Source organism: Callithrix jacchus, chromosome 22, assembly GCF_049354715.1.
Source record: "Callithrix jacchus isolate 240 chromosome 22, calJac240_pri, whole genome shotgun sequence".
NCBI classification, from domain to species: Eukaryota; Metazoa; Chordata; class Mammalia; order Primates; family Cebidae; genus Callithrix; species Callithrix jacchus.
Window position 1 is genome coordinate 793,054 of NC_133523.1, and position 18,538 is coordinate 811,591.

The 18,538-nt window shown below is 60.8% G+C and overlaps 2 protein-coding genes across 3 annotated transcripts; both read left to right on the forward strand.

The window, feature by feature from the left end:
• The first annotated feature begins 5,375 nt into the window (after positions 1-5,375).
• On the forward strand, positions 5,376-10,014 carry ELANE (elastase, neutrophil expressed). Its single transcript, XM_003735422.6, has 5 exons — positions 5,376-5,467; positions 5,863-6,019; positions 6,251-6,392; positions 8,827-9,057; positions 9,705-10,014. The coding sequence occupies exons 1-5, from the start codon at positions 5,401-5,403 to the stop codon at positions 9,903-9,905; spliced, it is 798 nt and encodes a 265-aa protein (XP_003735470.2). The 5' UTR covers positions 5,376-5,400; the 3' UTR covers positions 9,906-10,014.
• Positions 10,015-13,402: 3,388 nt separating this feature from the next.
• On the forward strand, positions 13,403-17,621 carry CFD (complement factor D). Of its 2 annotated transcripts, none has more exons than XM_054249454.2 (5): positions 13,403-13,483; positions 14,884-15,040; positions 15,131-15,308; positions 16,033-16,290; positions 17,404-17,621. In XM_054249454.2, exons 1-5 carry the CDS (start codon positions 13,429-13,431, stop codon positions 17,548-17,550), a joined length of 795 nt encoding a protein of 264 aa, XP_054105429.1. In that variant the 5' UTR covers positions 13,403-13,428; the 3' UTR covers positions 17,551-17,621. The 2 variants fall into 2 exon arrangements, with proteins under 2 accessions (XP_054105429.1, XP_035141752.1); XM_035285861.3 differs by having other exon boundaries at positions 15,131-15,275.
• Positions 17,622-18,538: the final 917 nt, after the last annotated feature.

Genomic DNA, 18,538 nt, shown 5'->3' on the forward strand with positions numbered 1-18,538 from the left:
GGACACGGAGTCACAGGGGTGACTTCAGTGGCCTGGGGTTGAACACTGACCACACCAGAAGCGGGACATGAACCCAGCGCCCGCACACGGAACCGTCACTGCACGCGTGAAGGTGGCGCACGGCAGAGTCCAGCCCCGCGGGGTGTGGTGGGTGCTCTTTTGTGTGAGGAGACGACAGACTGTAGAAAAGAAAGACACAAGACAGATAAGAGAAGAACGCAGCTGGGCTCCGGGTCCGCTGCTACCAAGGCGCAGAGCCCAGCAGTGGCCCCGAACGTCTGGACGCGCTGACATTTATTGTACACAAGGCAGGGGGCAGGGCCGGAGAGTGACGCATCTGACATGATTGGTAGGGGGCCAGCAAATCACGTTCTTACAGTACGGGGCGGCCACGTGGGTAAGTACAGGGGGCTACCTGGGTGTAGGACAGGGGGTCATGTATGTACAGTATAGGGGTCACGTGGGTACAGTGCAGGGGGCCACGTGGGTAAAGTGCAGGGGCTCACGTGGGTACAGTTCGGGGTTCACGTGGGTGCAGTGCAGGGGGCCACGTGGGTAAAGTGCAGGGGCTCACGTGGGTACAGTTCGGGGTTCACGTGGGTACAGTTCGGGGTTCACGTGGGTACAGTGCAGGGGCCACGTGGGTACATTGCAGGGGCCACGTGGGTACAGTTCGGGGTTCACGTGGGTACATTGCAGGGGCCACGTGGGTACTGTGCAGGGGCCACGTGGGTACAGTGCAGGGGTCACGTGGGTACAGTGCAGGGGCCACGTGGGTACTGTGCAGGGGCCACGTGGGTACAGTGCAGGGGCTCACGTGGGTACAGTGCAGGGGCTCACGTGGGTACTGTGCAGGGGCTCACGTGGGTAAAGTGCAGGGGCCACGTGGGTACATTGCAGGGGCCACGTGGGTACATTGCAGGGGCCACGTGGGTACAGTGCAGGGGCCACGTGGGTACATTGCAGGGGCCACGTGGGTACAGTGCAGGGGCTCACGTGGGTACAGTGCAGGGGCTCACGTGGGTACTGTGCAGGGGCTCACGTGGGTAAAGTGCAGGGGCCACGTGGGTACATTGCAGGGGCCACGTGGGTACAGTGCAGGGGCCACGTGGGTACAGTGCAGGGGCCACGTGGGTACAGTGCAGGGGCCACGTGGGTACATTGCAGGGGCCACGTGGGTACAGTGCAGGGGCCACGTGGGTACAGTGCAGGGGCCACGTGGGTACATTGCAGGGGCCACGTGGGTACTGTGCAGGGGCTCACGTGGGTACAGTGCAGAGGTCACGTGGGTAAAAAAGTGCAGGGGCTCACGTGGGTAAAGTGCAGGGGCTCACGTGGGTACAGTTCGGGGTTCACGTGGGTACAGTGCAGAGGTCACGTGGGTACATTGCAGGGGCCACGTGGGTACAGTGCAGGGGTCACGTGGGTACAGTGCAGGGGTCACGTGGGTACAGTGCAGGGGCCACGTGGGTACAGTGCAGGCGTCACGTGGGTACATTGCAGGGGCCACGTGGGTACACTGCAGGGGCTGACGTGGGTACAGTGCAGGGGTCACGTGGGTACAGTGCAGGGGCTCACGTGGGTACATTGCAGGGGCCACGTGGGTTCAGTGCAGGGGCCACGTGGGTACAGTGCAGGGGCCACGTGGGTTCAGTGCAGGGGCTCACGTGGGTTCAGTGCAGGGGTCACGTGGGTACAGTGCAGGGGTCACGTGGGTACATTGCAGGGGCCACGTGGGTACAGTGCAGGGGTCACGTGGGTACAGTGCAGGGCTCACGTGGGTACAGTGCAGGGGCCACGTGGGTACAGTGCAGGCGTCACGTGGGTACATTGCAGGGGCCACGTGGGTACACTGCAGGGGCTGACGTGGGTACAGTGCAGGGGTCACGTGGGTACAGTGCAGGGGCTCACGTGGGTACATTGCAGGGGCCACGTGGGTTCAGTGCAGGGGTCACGTGGGTACAGTGCAGGGGCTCACGTGGGTACAGTGCAGGGACTCACGTGGGTACAGTTCAGGGGCTCACGTGGGTACAGTGCAGGGTTCACGTGGGTACAGTTCCGGGTTCACGTGGGTACTGTGCAGGGGGTCACGTGGGTACACTACAGGGGGCCACGTGGGTACAGTGCGGGGCTCACGTGGTATAGTTCAGGGGCTCACGTGGGTACAGTGCAGGGGCTCACGCGGGTACATTGCAGGGGCTCACGTGGGTACAGTGCAGGGGCTCACGCGGGTACATTGCAGGGGCCACGTGGGTACTGTGCAGGGGGCCACGTGGGTGCAGTGCAGGGCTCACGTGGGTACAGTGCAGGGCTCACGTGGGTACAGTGCAGGGGCCACGTGGGTACAGTGCAGGGGCCACGTGGGTTCAGTGCAGGGGCTCACGTGGGTTCAGTGCAGGGGTCACGTGGGTACAGTGCAGGGGTCACGTGGGTACATTGCAGGGGCCACGTGGGTGCAGTGCAGGGGTCACGTGGGTACAGTGCAGGGGCTCACGTGGGTACATTGCAGGGGCCACGTGGGTACAGTGCAGGGGCTCACGTGGGTACAGTGCAGGGTTCACGTGGGTACAGTTCCGGGTTCACGTGGGTACTGTGCAGGGGGTCACGTGGGTACACTACAGGGGGCCACGTGGGTACAGTGCGGGGCTCACGTGGGTACTGTGCAGGGGCTCACGTGGTATAGTTCAGGGTTCACGTGGGTACAGTGCAGGGGCTCACGTGGGTACATTGCAGGGGTCATGTGGGTATAGTTCAGGGGCTCACGTGGGTACAGTGCAGGGCTCACGTGGGTGCAGTGCAGGGGTCACGTGGGTACATTGCAGGGGCCACGTGGGTACAGTGCAGGGGCTCACGTGGGTGCAGCACAGAGGGCCCCTCCCTCCGCGTAGCCGCTGCAGGGAGGGGAGGCGCATGCGTCAGTATCTTCCTATCACTTGTCAGAGGGATCCAAGGCTTTCAGGCTCCTCTGTTCCTACTTCTCACAGCGTCTAAGGATTTACAAGGGCGCATCGGTGGGAAAGTGGAGGTGAAGCTGGACAAGGACAGTGGCCGTCGGCGCAGCCCCACGGGGAGGCGTTGAAGCCCCGATGTGGCGGCCGACCCGGCCAGTGTCAGACCTAAGCAGAGTGTTCTCTGAACGCCCCGGTGGGAGGGAAACCCACCCCCACGGCCCGCTGGTCACGGGCACCTTCCCAGGAGCTGGCGTTACCGCAAAACGTTTCCTCTCGCGTCCGGGTCACTTCTCACAATGTCCCTTCAGTTCCGAATCAGTTTCCCTCCATTATGTCCATCCCATGACACTGCAAAGCTCCTACCCTCCAACACGAAAGGTTAATAAAGAATCATGAGTGAGGCCGGGCGCAGTGGCGCTTTGGGAGGTCGAGGCAGGGGGATCATGAGGTCAGGGGTTCGAGACCAGCCTGACCAACATGGTGAAACCTCGTCTCAAAATAAATAAATAATAAAATTAAATTTGAAAACACATTGATTGTGTAACTGAGTATGTGACTGAATCTAATATCTATTTGGTGTCATTTCCGTGACTAATCAGTAAATGTATCGTTGCTGTAACTAAATACTCAGTTACTTATTAAAGTGGGACACAGTGTGTCTTCCGTCTCTTGTGACACCTGGACAGCTTTCTTCCCACAGTATACAGCCGGTGCTCAATAAATGTGGCTGCAGCCAAGTCTGGGCTCCCTGCTGGAAGCCAAGCCCCCCAAAGATATGGGCTCCCCTGACCCAACTTCCCCCCGCCCCCGACTTGAAACAGGGCTGTGTATACAGCAGGCGCTAAGCGCACGATGGCGATGTCAGGGCGAGGTGGGAACCCTTGACTGGGTAGTGTGTGTCTGATTAAGCTGAGGACAGAGCGGACGTGGATTGAGCACCTGCTGTGTGCCAGGCTCTGGGGGAGCAGGGCCACTGATCCCCGTACCCCGAGAGCCATGAGGGTCCACTTGCCTGTGGCCACACGTCAAGACGCCAGCCCGGCCCAGGCCCTGCATGTCCCCGGGTGCCCCCGCCCCGCCCGTTCCCGGAGACAGGACCCGTTGGTTCCCTTCCCCACCCCTTGTCCCGGAGCCAGGAGAACGTTGGTTCTTACGACAGGCTTGGTGGGGCGGGTGATGGGAAGAGGAACCGGGGCTGGAGCCTGGGAATCCCATCCCCGCAGCCAGGGCTCCGGGCGGAAGCCCCCAGGCTTGGGTAACCGACCTCGTCCCAGCCTCTGGGCCTCTCACCAGCACCCCTGCCAGGTGGCCACCCACCCAGCCCCTGGCTCAGGCGGGGAGGGCACGGGGAAGCTCAGCGGGGCAGAAGGGTGGGTGACAGTGTCACAGCCCCGGCTGGTGTCCGAGGACTGACCGTGAGCCTCGGTGACAGTGAGTTCCCGTTGTCAGCAACAGCCGGGGTGGGCGAGAGGGAGAGGCCAGGCCTGGGGGTGAGCCCTGAGGTTCAGGGAGCAAGGCTGGAGGGAGCCCCCAAATCCCCATCCAGCTGTGGGTCCAGAGCCCTGGGCTGAACTCGTGGCTCTGCCCGTGGGGAAGGCCTGGGTTTCCTCATCCCAAACGGGAGCCCTGGGAAAGGTCAGGGGAGTGCCTGCTGCGGTGTGAGTGCCCGACACGGCCGCACGTGGCTGTTACCCCGGTGCCCGGGGTAAACTGAGGCAGGCGAGGGCAACCCCTGTCGAGGCCCCTCAGGACTAGTTTTGGCAGATTTGGCAAAAACACAGCAATGCTCAGTTAACTTGGAATTTCCAGTAAGTATATCCTGGGCATCGTTTGAGACAGATTCAGATTTTAAAAAAACGTGGAGACCAGCGCGGCCAACACGGTGAAACCCCATTTCTACTGAAAATACAAAAAAATTAGCCAGCCTCGGTGGCTCACACCCGTAATCCCAGCACTTTGGGGGGGCTGAAGTGGGTGGATCCCCTAAGGTCAGGAGTTCGAGACCAGCCTGATCAACATGGTGAAACACTGTCTCTCCCAGCTAATTGTAAAAAGGCAAAAATTAGCTGGGCGGGATGGTGGGCACCTGTAATCTCAGCTACTCAGGAGGTTGAGGCAGGAGAACTGCTTGAACCCGGGAGGTGGAGGTTGCGGTGAGCCGAGATTGTGCCCCCTGCACTCCAGCCTGGGCGACAGAGCGAGGCTCGGTCTCCAAATAAATAAAACCATGTTGATGATCTGACATTCGAATGCAATTGTGAGTCCCCTCCGGAGCCAACCCCAGCCTCTTGTCCCCCTTTGCCCCCCTTTTCACCAACCCCCTGTGCCAGGGGAGAGGAAGTAGGGGGTGCCAGCCGGCTGTGGGGCAATGCAACGGACTCCCGGCACAGAGCTATAAGAGAAGCCGGGCTGTCAAGGACGGGCAGAGACCCCGGAGCCCCAGCCCACCATGACCCTCGGCCGCCGACCCTCCTGCCTCTTTTTTGCCCGAGTCCTGCTGGCCTTGCTGCTGGGGGGTGAGTCTGCGTGTCCATCCTCCCGCTGCACCGTCTGTCCTGGGTGTCCGCTCCCACATCTCCACACGGACCCCACATCCTCATGGGGGAGGTGCCAGCTGGGACGAGGAGACCAGGAGAAGGCAAAGACACACCAGGAGCCCAGAGCTGGGGGTTTGCAAACCTGAGGGTCACTGGGCACCCTTTGGGTTCAAGTCCAGATTCAGCTGTGCCTTGGCAGGGGGACCATGGGCAGCTCCCGTTGCCGCTCTGTGCCTCAGTTTCCCCATCTGAACATCAGGCGTGTGAACAGCCCTGATCCCATGGGTTCCTGGTGGGGGACTCAGGGGCCCCATGGCCGGGAATGAAGGGGCACCTTGGCTGGCACTGAGCACCCGCACCCTGTGTGTCCCCAGGCCCCGCGCTGGCCTCAGAGATTGTGGGGGGCCGGCCGGCCCGGCCACACGCCTGGCCCTTCATGGTGTCCCTGCAGCGGCGCGGAGGCCACTTCTGCGGGGCCACCCTGATCGCGCCCAACTTCGTCATGTCCGCCGCGCACTGTGTGAACGACGTGTGAGTACCCGGGAGCGCACCTGCCTGGCTGGGACCCCCCACGTCCCAGTGTGTGGGATGGGTGGGGGCGAGGCCGGGGCCCCGGGACTGCTGGGAGGCCTATCCTGGGCCTGCAGGGACCCCATGAGCCCCTTCCCCATAGGGCCCATCGCGGGCTGGGGATGACAAGGCGAGGCTGAGCCCTGACCCCCCCAGGGCACCCCCCCACCTCTGCCTCTCCCTCCCCTGCAGAAACTTCCGCTTGGTGCAGGTGGTGCTGGGTGCCCACAACCTGAGGCGGCGGGAGCCGACCCGCCAGACCTTCTCCGTGCAGCGCGTCTTCGAGAACGGCTTCGACCCCACGAGGCTGCTCAACGACATCGTGCTTCTCCAGGTGCCGCTGGATGGGGTGGAGAAGGGATGCCCGGGGTGGGGGCACCGGGGTGGAGGCCAGAGCCTGGAGAGGGTGGAGGCAGAGACAGAGACAGAGGGGCCTGTCAGGGGCCGCTTGTGGGGACCTGGCGTGGAATCTGGGCTGTCCTGGACGAGGTCCTCCCCTCTCTGTGCCTCAGTCTTCATTCTGTGAAATGGGGAAGTACCCGCCAGGGGCTGTCCAGGGATTAGATGAGAAAGAGCAGGGAAGCATAGATCTGCTGTCAATCAACAAACTTACTGTGACTCCTGTTGTCTCTCCATTCACCGGCCCTGTGGCCGAGGGCAGGGGCCGTCTCTGTCTTTGGGAAATGGGGCAGAAGCCCCCACCTTTCCATCTCTGTCCCGGCTCACAGTTATGACCCCCGGAGAGGCTCAGAAGGAGAGTCTGATTGTCACCGCCCGCTGCGGCCTCCACCTCCTGGGCTCAAACGATCCTCTCACCTTGGCCTCTAGGGTAGCTGCACCCACAGGTGCGTGCCACCACTTCCGGCTGATTTTTTTTTTTTTTTGAGACAGAGTTTCCCTCTTGTTACCCGGGCTGGAGTGCAATGGCGCGATCTCGGCTCACCGCAACCTCCGCCTCCTGGGTTCAGGCAATTCTCCTGCCTCAGCCTCCCGAGTAGCTGGGATTACAGGCACGCACCACCATGCCCAGCTAATATTTTGTATTTTTAGTAGAGACGGGGTTTCACCATGTTGACCAGGATGGTCTCGATCTCTTGACCTCATGATCCACCCGCCTCGGCCTCCCAAAGTGCTGGGATTACAGGCGTGAGCCACCACTCCCGGCCCTGATTTATTTTTTTGAGGTGGAGTGTTACCCTGTTGCCCCGGCTGGAATACAGCAGTGGGATCTCAGCTCACTGCAGCCTCCACCTCCCGGGTTCGAGCAGCTCTCCTGCCTCTGCCTCCCAGGTAGCTCAGATTACAGGTGCCTGGCTAATTTTTGGAATTTTTAATAGAGATGGCGGTTTCACCATGTTGGTTGGGCTGGTCTTGAACTCTTGATCTCCGGTGATCCGCTCCCCTTGGCCTCCAAAGTGCCGGGATCACAGGCATGAGCCACTTCCTGGTCACGTGGCTAATTTTTTTTTTTTTTTTTCCCTTTGAGAGGGAGTCTCACTCTGTCACTCAGGCTGGAGTGCAGCGGCTCAGTCTCAGCTCACTGCGACCCCCACCTCCCGGGTTCAAACTATTCTCCTGCCTCAGCCTCCCCAGTAGCTGGGATTACAGGCATCCACCACCACACCCGGCTAATTTTTGTATTTTTAGTAGAGACGGGGTTTCACCGTGTTGGCCGGGCTGGTCTCGAACTCCTGACCTCAACTGGTCCTCCCACCTTGGCTTCTCAAAGTACTGGGATTACGGCCATGAGCCACCGCCCCCGGCATTTCATTTTTATTTTGTAGACATGGGGTTTTGCCACGTGGCCCAGGCTGGTATTGAACCCCGGGCCTCAAGTGATCCTCCTGCCTCGGCCTCCTAAAGTGCTGGGTTGACAAGCGTGAGCCGCCGCGCCCGGCCATAGTTTTTTTTTATTATTAATTGAGCGCCTACTGTTTCCTGCACTCAAGCTACAACCAGGGACAACCTCCAACACTGAGCCTTGGTAGCTGCTCCCACTCTGTAGATGGGGAAACTGAGGCTCGGGTTGGGGAGCACATTGAAGGGTGGGTGTCCTGCTCTGCAGGATCCCAGAACCACAGCGGAGTCTGAGATGGGGAAACTGAGGCTCGGAATGGGGAAACTGAGGCTCGGGTTGGGGAGCAGATTGAAGGGTGGGTGTCCTGCTCTGCAGGATCCCAGAACCACAGCGGAGTCTGAGATGGGGAAACTGAGGCTCGGAATGGGGAAACTGAGGCTCGGGTTGGGGAGCAGATTGAAGGGTGGGTGTCCTGCTCTGCAGGATCCCAGAACCACAGTGGAGTCTGAGATGGGGAAACTGAGGCTCAGGTTGGGGAGCAGATTGAAGGGTGGGTGTCCTGCTCTGCAGGATCCCAGAACCACAGTGGAGTCTGAGATGGGGAAACTGAGGCTCGGAATGGGGAAACTGAGGCTCGGGTTGGGGAGCAGATTGAAGGGTGGGTGTCCTGCTCTGCAGGATCCCAGAACCACAGTGGAGTCTGACATGGGGAAACTGAGGCTCGGAATGGAAAAACTGAAGCTCGGAATGGGGAAACTGAGGCTCGGGTTTGGGAGCAGATTGAAGGGTGGGTGTCCTGCTCTGCAGGATCCCAGAACCACAGTGGAGTCTGAGATGGGGAAACTGAGGCTCGGAATGGGGAAACTGAGGCTCGGAATGGGGAAACTGAGGCTCGGAATGGGGAAGGTCATCATCACTACCCCACGTGACGCGCTGGTGATCTGTCCCTGCCCCCCGCTCCCCACCACAGCTCAATGGGTCGGCCACCATCAACACCAACGTCCGGGTGGCCCGGCTGCCAGCCCAGAACCAAGGCCCGGACAATGGGGCACGGTGCCTGGCCATGGGCTGGGGCCAGCGGGGCACCCGTCGTCCCATTGCCAACGTCCTGCAGGAGCTCAACGTGACGGTGGTGACGTCCCGCTGCCGCCGCAGCAATGTCTGCACCCTCGTGAGGCGCCGGCAGGCCGGCATCTGCTTCGTAGGTGCCCTGGGTGTCCCTCTGCCCCCCATGCACCCCCTACTCCTGGCCCTGGCCCAGACTGCAGCCACAGGCACTGAGGCCAGACCCTAGGAGGGATCACAGGGTCCTTCCCCAGCCCTGACAGGGGGGCTGGCGTCTGCTTCGTGGGTGCCCTGGGTGTCCCTCTGCTCCCCACTCCTGGCCCTGGGTCCTGCCCAGGAGGGATCACAGGGTCCCTCCCCAGCCCTGACAGGGGGCCGGCATCTGCTTCGTGGGTGCCCTGGGTGTCCCTCTGCTCCCCACTCCTGGCCCTGGGTCCTGCCCAGGAGGGATCACAGGGTCCCTCCCCAACCCTGACAGGGGGGCCGGCGTCTGCTTCATGGGTGCCCTGGGTGTCCCTCTGCTCCCCATGCACCCCCCACTCCTGGCCCTGGCCCAGACTGCAGCCACAGGCACTGAGGCCAGACCCTAGGAAGGATCACAGAGTCCCTCCCCAACCCTGACAGGGGGGCCGGCGTCTGCTTCGTGGGTGCCCTGGGTGTCCCTCTGCTCCCTACCCACTCCTGGCACCAGACCCTAGGAGGGGCTTCCCAACCCCGACAGGCAGCAGGTGGGCGGGCAGGAAGCCTGGCAGTCCAGCTCCCCCACCTTGTCTGCCTCCACAGGGGGACTCCGGCGGCCCCTTGGTCTGCAACGGGCTGATCCAGGGAATCGACTCTTTCATCCGGGGAGGCTGCGGCTCCGGGTTCTACCCCGACTTCTTTGCTCCGGTGGCTCAGTTCGCAGACTGGATCAACTCCATCATCGGACGCTCCCAGGACCACCCCCGCCCCCACCCCCAGGACCCGGCCGGCAGGACCCAGTGAGAAGCGCGGCCCGGGTCAGCTCAGCTGGACACAGCTGCCCTCTCCAGCAGCCGGAACAATAAACATCCCTGTTTTGTAGACTGTGTCTGAGATTTCTCGGCTGCGCCATTGGGTGTGGGAAACGGTCAGTAGGCCGGACGCGGGGGCTCACGCCTGTAATCCCCGCACTTTGGGAGGTTGAGGCAGGCGGATCACTTGAGCTCAGGAGTTCAAGACCAGCAGCCTGGGCAAGGTAGCAAGACCCCATCTCTTAAAAAAAGAAAAATAAAATAGAATGTTCTCAGCTGGGTGCAGTAGCTCGGGCCTGTAATCCCAACACTTTGGGAGGTTGAGGCAGGCGGATCACTTGAGCTCAGGAGTTTGAGAGCAGCCTGGGCACCATAGCAAGACCCTGCCTCTATTAAAATAAATAAATAACTAAATAAAATAGAATGAGCCAGGCCGGGTGGCTCATGCCTGTAATCCCAGCACTTTGGGAGGCCAAGGCTGGCAGATCACCTGAGGTCAGGAGTTCAAGGCCAGCCTGGCAACATGGTAAAACCCCATCTCTACTATAAGTATTAAAAAACTGGGAAGAGGGGAGGGACAGCTGGGGGGGGAGCTGGGGAGGGATATAGCCTGGGGAGAAATGCCAAATGTGGGTGAAGGGGAGGAAGGCAGCAAAACACACTGCCATGTGTGTACCTATGCAAATGTCTTGCATGTTCTGCACATGTACCCCAAAACCTAAAATGCAATAAAAAAAAATAATAATTTTTTTTAAAAAAGTATTAAAAAATTAGCCAGGTAGGCCAGGTGCGGTGGCTCACGCCTGTAATCCCAGCACTTTGGGAGGCTGAGGCAGGTGGATCACGAGGTCAAGAGATCAAGACCATCCTGGTCAACATGGTGAAACCCCGTCTCTACTAAAAATACAAAAATTAGCTGGGCATGGTGGTGCGTGCCTGTAATCCCAGCTACTCGGGAGGCTGAGGAAGGAGAATTGCCTGAACCCAGGAGGCGAAGGTTGCGGTGAGCCGAGATCGCGCCATTGCACTCCAGCCTGGGTAACAAGAGCAAAACTCCGTCTCAAATAATAATAAAATAAAATAAAATGGTCAGTAGAGTGTCTTGGGCATCACTGGAGTGAGGCCGCCACCAGGTGGCAGCAGAGCCAGGGCAATGGGGCAGGAACTGAGTCTCTTCCTCACGTTCTATTTCTTTCTTTTTCTTCTTCTTCTTCCTTTTTTTTTGAGACGGAGTTTCGCTCTTGTCACCCAGGCTGGAGTGCAATGGCGCGATCTCGGCTCACCGCAACCTCCGCCTCCTGGGTTCAGGCAATTCTCCTGCCTCAGCCTCCCGAGTAGCTGGGATTACAGGCACGCGCCACCATGTCCAGCTAATTTTTTGTATTTTTAGTAGAGACGGGGTTTCACCATGTTGACCAGGATGGTCTCGATCTCTTGACCTCGTGATCCACCCGCCTCGGCCTCCCAAAGTGTTGGGATTACAGGCCCAAGCTACCACACCCAGCTGAGAATATTCTATTTAATTTTTTTTTTTTAAGAGATTGGGTCTTGCTACCTTGCCCAGGCTGCTGGTCTTGAACTCCTGAGCTCAAGTGATCCGCCTGCCTCAACCTCCCAAAGTGCTGGGATGACAGGCGTGAGCCCCCCCACGCCCGGCCCATTTCATACTCGCAGAGAACAGAAAATGAGGTCACAAACGTGACTGCCGAGACCCTAACACGTCTCCTTGAGAAAGTGAGAAACTCCGAACAAAGCCTGAAGGATACAGAGTCCAGACTATGAGACAAGAATGCTGGAAATTGCAACAGCGAGATGTGGTAACAGACGGGGCCACAGTGAGAAGGGGCGGCTCGGCCACCAGCCGGAACGCGTCCAGGCGCCCTGTTGACATGGAAAGCTCTCTGGGTGTGGTAAGAGGAAAATGAAACAGGAAGACAGAGGGTAATCATGGTGAGCAGCTGGAGCCTGGTGGGGAAGAGGTGAAACATGGCGCTGACCACGGCCAGGCCCGCAGTCCCTGCACTTCCAGAGCAAGACCCTATCTGCAGTAAAACAAAAGCAAGGCCGGGCGCGGGGGCTCACGCCTGTCATCCCAGCACTTTGGGAGGCCGAGGCGGGTGGATCACAAGGTCAAGAGATCGAGACCATCCCGGTCAACATGGTGAAACCCCGTCTCTACCAAAAATACAAAAAATCAGCTGGGCACGGTGGCGCGCGCCTGTAATCCCAGCTACTCGGGAGGCTGAGATGGGAGAATCGCCTGAACCCGGGAGGCGGAGGCTGCAGTGAGCCGAGATGGTGCCGTCGCACTCCAGCCTGGGCAACGAGAGCAAAATTCCGTCTCGAAAATAAATAAGTAAATAATCCATGATGGAGAGAAAAGAAGGATGGGGAAAATCCTGTGTGCTGCTCCCCCTGGGGATGATGTCCGAAGTCCTCCCCACCATGGACCCACCACTCCCACCTCACAGATTCCAAGAAGTATTTTCATTTTTTTGCAGAGATGGGGTCTCACTATGTTGCCCAAGCTGGCCTCGAATTCCAGGGCTCCTGTCTTGGTCTCTCAACATGCTGGGCTGCGAGGTGGGAGCCACTGTGCCCAGCCAGCCCTGATTCTTTTCATCAGAACCTGCCCTCACTGAACAGTTTGGCAGTGGGCATTTGATCCAGGATCTGCCAACTTTGAGACTTGGCTGCAGTGATGAGGAATTTTAAGAGGGGCCCACTGAGCCACTGGGTTGAGTGTGGGGTCCCTGGAAGCATAACAGGGGAGTCTGGTGAGAAGAGAGGCCATCAGAGAAGAAAGGAGAAGCCAGAGGCAGACACTAGACATTGTTCAGGCAGCTGGATCACACCACACCTGAAAGCAGCCATCCCTGAACTTTCTATACAACCTTCGCGATTCCGGCTCCACCCAGTTTGTCTCGGTTTTCTTGTCTCTTGTAGCCAGTCTTCCCAGCTGCCTCTGCGCTGTCCTTTCCAACATTCTACTTGTCCGGGCATCAAGCCCCAGAAGCCGCGGGGACAGAGACAAGGGTGTCAAGTGACCCTCCCACACCCATCAGAGCTTCTCTCCAATTTGGAGGAGGAAGAGGAGAAGGGAGGGGCGGGAGGATGAGGAAGTGGGTTGTTTACATTCTGGTTTCCAACTGGGATTGTGAAACAAGCTGGAGGAACTCCGGGTCTGAAGTTGGGGCTGGGGGGCTGGGGCGGGTGCAGCCCCCCTCTCTACTTCATGCCCATCTGAGGGACTGCCCCCCGACCAGGGCCAGAGGCCATCAGGCTCACGGAGGCCGGAGGGTCTCCCAGCAACCTGTTGACTCTGGTGTGAGTCTGGCAGGAGGTAACCCAGCCCCCAGGAGGGTGGAGGCTGGGAGGGCGGGTCCCCCTTTCTCCAGCTGGAGCACTGCCCACCTGACAGTCAGGGCTCCCGGGAGCCTCCCACCCCCTCCACCGTCATAAAAGCACCCCCAGGGCCCCGCCTGGGTCAGTGTGTCCACCACAGCGGCTTCACCATGCACAGCTGGGGGCGCCTGGCAGTTCTGGTCCTCCTAGGAGTGGTGGCCTGCGGTAAGGGGTCCTGGGCCTGGGGTGAGGGGCAGGGGTGTGCCAGGTGGCCCTCTCGGTCACACGGAGGGTCCTCCAGCCCCACCAGGTAGGCAGGAAGAGGGGAGTGTCACTCCTCACCATCTAGAAACTTTGGATTGGAAATTGGAGCTTTCTGGGGTCAGCTTTTCTTGCAGAGAGAATCTGAGTGTCTGCGTGGAAAACTGTTCTTCCACGCGGCTGGCTGAGCTGCCCGGGGCACTGGAGGTAACCCCGAATCTGGGCACTGAGAAAGGAGAGCTAAGCAGATCCCGGGCACAATTAGTGCATGAAGAATATATATAAAAGGAAGTAACCGAGTAATAAGATATTCTTCGGGCACTAATTGTTCCCACTGTGAACTAATATGTGATTATATATGTAAAGGATTATATGAAGGAAATAGCTAATAACGCTATAAACTAAGACATTCTTCAGGCGCTACTGGTGCCGGGATCTGCTTAGCTCTCCTTCCTCGGTGCCCAGATGGGGGGTTACCCACAGGGCACTGGCTGGGTCAGCCCTATTTCTGTTATGTCCAGTTGGAAGCCATTGCACCCAGGGTGGAGAACTGGGATCCGTCCCTGGTCCCCAGCCCACTGTGGCTTCTGTCCTCCCGGGCATTCTGGCCCCCGGAGCATCTGAGTCTGTGACGCTGAGGGGCCCCAAGATGCAGATGGATTTTTTTTTTTTTTTTTTGAGACAGAGTCTTGCTCTGTCTGTTGCCCAGCCCGCTACAGAGACACCATCTGGGCTCACTGCAACCTCAGCCTCCCGGGTTCAAGCCATTCTCTTGCCTAATCCTCCAGAGTAGCTGGGATTACAGGCACCCACCACCACGCCCAGCTAATGTTTTGTATTTATTAATTTATTTTTTGTTTAGACAGAGTTTCTTGTTACCCAGGCTGGAGTGCAATGGCGCGATCTCGGCTCACCACAACCTCCGCCTCCTGGGTTCAGGCAATTCTCCTGCCTCAGCCTCCCGAGTAGCTGGAATTACAGGCACGCGCCACCAAGCCCAGCTAATTTTTTGTATTTTTAGTAGAGACGGGGTTTCACCATGTTGACCAGGATGGTCTCGATCTCTTAACCTCGTGATCCACCCGCCTCGGCCTCCCAAAGTGCTGGGATTACAGGCGTGAGCCACCGCGCCCGGCCCATGTTTTGTATTTTTAATAGAGACGGGGTTTCATTGTGTTGGTCAGGCTGGTCTCGAACCGCTGACCTCGTGATCCGCCTCGGCCTCCCCAGATGCTGGGGTCACAGGCACGAATCACCACACCCTGAGATGAGATTCTTGCTGGGAGCGGGCCGTGGGGTGAGGGCTGGGATCCGGCGAGGGGAGCAGTTGACCCCGCGGCCCTCACGCGTCCCACGACCCACAGCGGCGCAGCCCCGAGGTCGGATCCTGGGCGGCAGCGAGGCCGTGGCCCACGAGCGGCCCTACATGGCATCGGTGCAGGTGAACGGCGAGCACCGGTGCGGCGGCGTCCTGGTGGCGGAGCAGTGGGTGCTGAGCGCCGCGCACTGCCTGGGGGACGCGTGAGTGTCGGCGGCGCGCGCAGGGAGGAGCCCCGGGGGGAGGTGGGGAGGCTCGGCTGGCACCGACCGCGGACCCCGCCCGGTCCCCAGGGCCGACGAGAAGGTGCAGGTACTCCTGGGCGCGCATTCCCTGTCGCAGCCGGAGCCCTCCAAGCGCCTGTACGACGTGCTCCGCGCAGTGCGCCACCCGGACAGCCGGCCCGACTCCATCGACCACGACCTCCTCCTGCTGCAGGTCCGCCCGGCCCCGCCTGCACCCGCGCCCCGGGTTTGTCCTGGATGTCTCCTGCCCTGCTGGGACCCCCGACCCACCCTCACTCCACCCCGCCTGCACCCCCACCCTGGATCCAGCCCGAGCTCTCCGGCTTCATGGGGACCCCGCCCCCCATCCCCGCACCCTCGCCCTGGGTCTAGCCTCGACCTCTCCTGCTGCGCTGGGAGCCCCCAACCCCCGCTCCCCCTGCATCCCCACCATGAGTCCTGCTGCGCTGGGAGCCCCCAACCCCCGCTCCCCCTGCATCCCCACCATGAGTCCTGCTGCGCTGGGAGCCCCCAACCCCCGCTCCCCCTGCATCCCCACCATGAGTCCTGCTGCGCTGGGAGCAGTCCCCCAAAACTCCGCTGCCCCCGCACCCCACCCCGGGTCCAGCTCCAGCTCTGACCTCTCCAGCTGCATGGGGGCCCCGCCCCGCCCCGCCCCGCCCCCGCCCCCTCCCCCTGGGTCTAGCCTTGATCTCTCCTGCTGCGCTGGAAGCCCCCCCAAAGACCCCTGCTCCCCCTGCATCCCCACCTCGGTCTAGCCTCGACTTCTGCGGCTGCACTGGGGACCCTCGCACCCACCCCACCCCCACCCACACCCCACCCAGGATCCAGCCTGGACCTCTCCCGCTGCACCGAGACCCCCGCCCCTGCCCTGATGCCCACTTCCCCCGTCCGGGCTCCCCGGCCTCGCGGCCCCGCGCCCCAACCCTGACGTCCGCCTCCACCCCCAGCTGTCTGAGGAGGCCGTGCTGGGCCCTGCTGTGCGCCCCCTGCCCTGGCAACGCGTGGACCGCGACGTGGCGCCGGGCACTCTCTGCGACGTGGCCGGCTGGGGCACAGTCAGCCACGCGGGCCGCCGGCCCGACCGCCTGCAGCACGTGGTCCTGCCGGTGATGGACCGCGCCACCTGCAACCGGCGCACGCACCACGACGGCGCCATCACCCAGCGCCTGATGTGCGCGGAGAGCAACCGCCGGGACACCTGCAAGGTGCGCCTTCGGGCGGAAGGAGGCGGGCCTGGGAGGAGCCACCCGCAGGAGGGGCGGGAAGGGGGGCGTAGGTAGGAGCCAGGCCGGCTGGGGACAGGGAAAGGGCGGGGCGTGTGGAGAGGGCGGGACCGGAGGAGGGGAGGGGCGGGGCCTGGAGAAAGGGGCGGGGAATGTGGCTAGGGTGGAAAGGGGCGGGGCCTGGAGAAAGGGGCGGGGAATGTGGCTAGGGTGGAAAGGGGCGGGGTCTGGAGAAACGGGCGGGGCCTCGTAGGGTGGGGTGGGGGCGGGGCTTGGATAAGGGGTTGAGCCTGTGGATCGCAGTGGCTGAAGAAGGGTCAGGCGGGTAAAAAAGGCAGGAAGGAGTGGGAGGTGAAAGGGCCCGTGGGTTAGGGGAGAGGGGGCGGGGCCCGTGGAGGGGCGGGGCTCGAGGAGGGGGCGGGGCCCAATAACCGCAGGCGGCAAGGGGGCGAGGCCAGGAATAGGGGTGGAGCATGGTGAGGGGGTGGGGCCGCAGGGGCGGGGCCTGAATGAAGGGGTGGGACCTGTGGAGAGGGTGGAGACTGGAGAAGGGCAGGGCGAGCAAAAGGGTGGGAGGTATAGGGGGCGCGGCACGTGGAAGGGGCGGGAACTTCCGAAGCGTCCCGGAGGGTGTGGAGCGGGATCCCTGAGAAGGGCTGAGGCCTAGGACAGGGTGTGGCTTGCGTGGTAGCCAGGGACGAGGACTGGGTGCTGCTCTAGGGGAGGGGCGTGGCCTGAGGTGGGCGGGGTTGAGCCGAACAGGTGGCCACTGAGACGCGTTAGGGCAGAAGTGGGATCTAGGGCAAGTCAAGGCCTGGGAGAGCAGGGATGAGGTGTGGGACCCCAGACTGGAAAGGGCATGGAGTGGGGTTGCGTGACCACGTGGTGAGGTCGAGGCCCAAGGGGGTGTGACCAGGATCTGGCGGCGGGCCTGGAGGGCGTGGTTTGTGGGCGTGGCATTCGTGGTGGGCGTGGCGGGAGATACTGACCAGCGAGGACCAGGTTGGGGCGGGAGCTGCAGTCAGGTGAGGGTGTCGGGCGTGTGGGGCTGGGGTGGGCGCGGCCCGCCCCTCAGGACTCATCCTGTCCACGCAGGGCGATTCCGGGGGCCCGCTGGTGTGCGGGGGCGTGCTCGAGGGCATAGTCACCTCTGGCTCCCGCGTTTGTGGCAACCGCAAGAAGCCCGGGATCTACACGCGCGTGGCGAGCTATTCGGCCTGGATCAACAGCGTCCTGGCCTAATGTGTGGGGGCCTGCGGGTCAGGGTCACCCCAGCAATAAAGTCCCCAACAATAAAGTTATCCACTCCTGCATCCGGTTGGTCCTTATTGAGCACCTACTGTATGTAGAGGGGGAGGCCGAGGTAGGAGGATCAGTGGATCTCAGGAGTTTGAGACCAGCCTGGGCAACATAGCGAGACTCCATCTCTACAAAAAAATAAAAAATTAGCTGGGCAATTGGCTGGCATGGAAGTGGCCGCTTGTGGTTCCAGCTACCCAGGACGCTGAGGCAGGAGGATGGCTTGAGCCCAGGAGGTCGAGGCTGCAGTGAGCTGTGATTGTGCCACTGCCCTCTAGCCCGGGCAACAGAGCGAGACCTTGTCTCTCTCTTTGAAAAACAAAATGAAGGCCGGGCTCGGTGGCTCAAGCCTGTAATCCCAGCACTTTAGGGGGCTGAGGCAGGTGGATCACGAGGTCAAGAGATCGAGATCATCCTGGTCAACATGGTGAAACCCCGTCTCTACTAAAAATACAAAAATTAGCTGGGCACGGTGGCGCGTGCCTGTAATCCCAGCTACTCGGGAGGCTGAGGCAGAAGAATCCCTTGAACCTGGGTGGCGGAGGTTACAGTGAGCTGAGATGGCGCCATTGCACTCCAGGGCACTCCAGGGCAACAGAGCAAGACTCCAACTCAAAACAAAAACTGTAGGTCACATTGGGAGCCCGATGTAGGGCTGAGGGCCCCACAGGGTCGTGGGGTGAGCCTTATGCTGTACTGAGGCACAGGATCTGAGAAATAAAGAGACAGGACACAGAAGTACAAGAAAAACGCAGCTGGGCTCCGGGGGGGCCATGCCACCTATAAGCGGACTCAGGCGAGGCCCCGAATGTCCAGAAGCCTGAGTATTTATTGTGTATAGGTTAGGGGGGAGGGCAGTGAGTGAAGTCATCTTTAAGGATAGTGATAGGGTCGTGAGCAATGAAACAAGGGGTCCACCCCCATTAGGTCA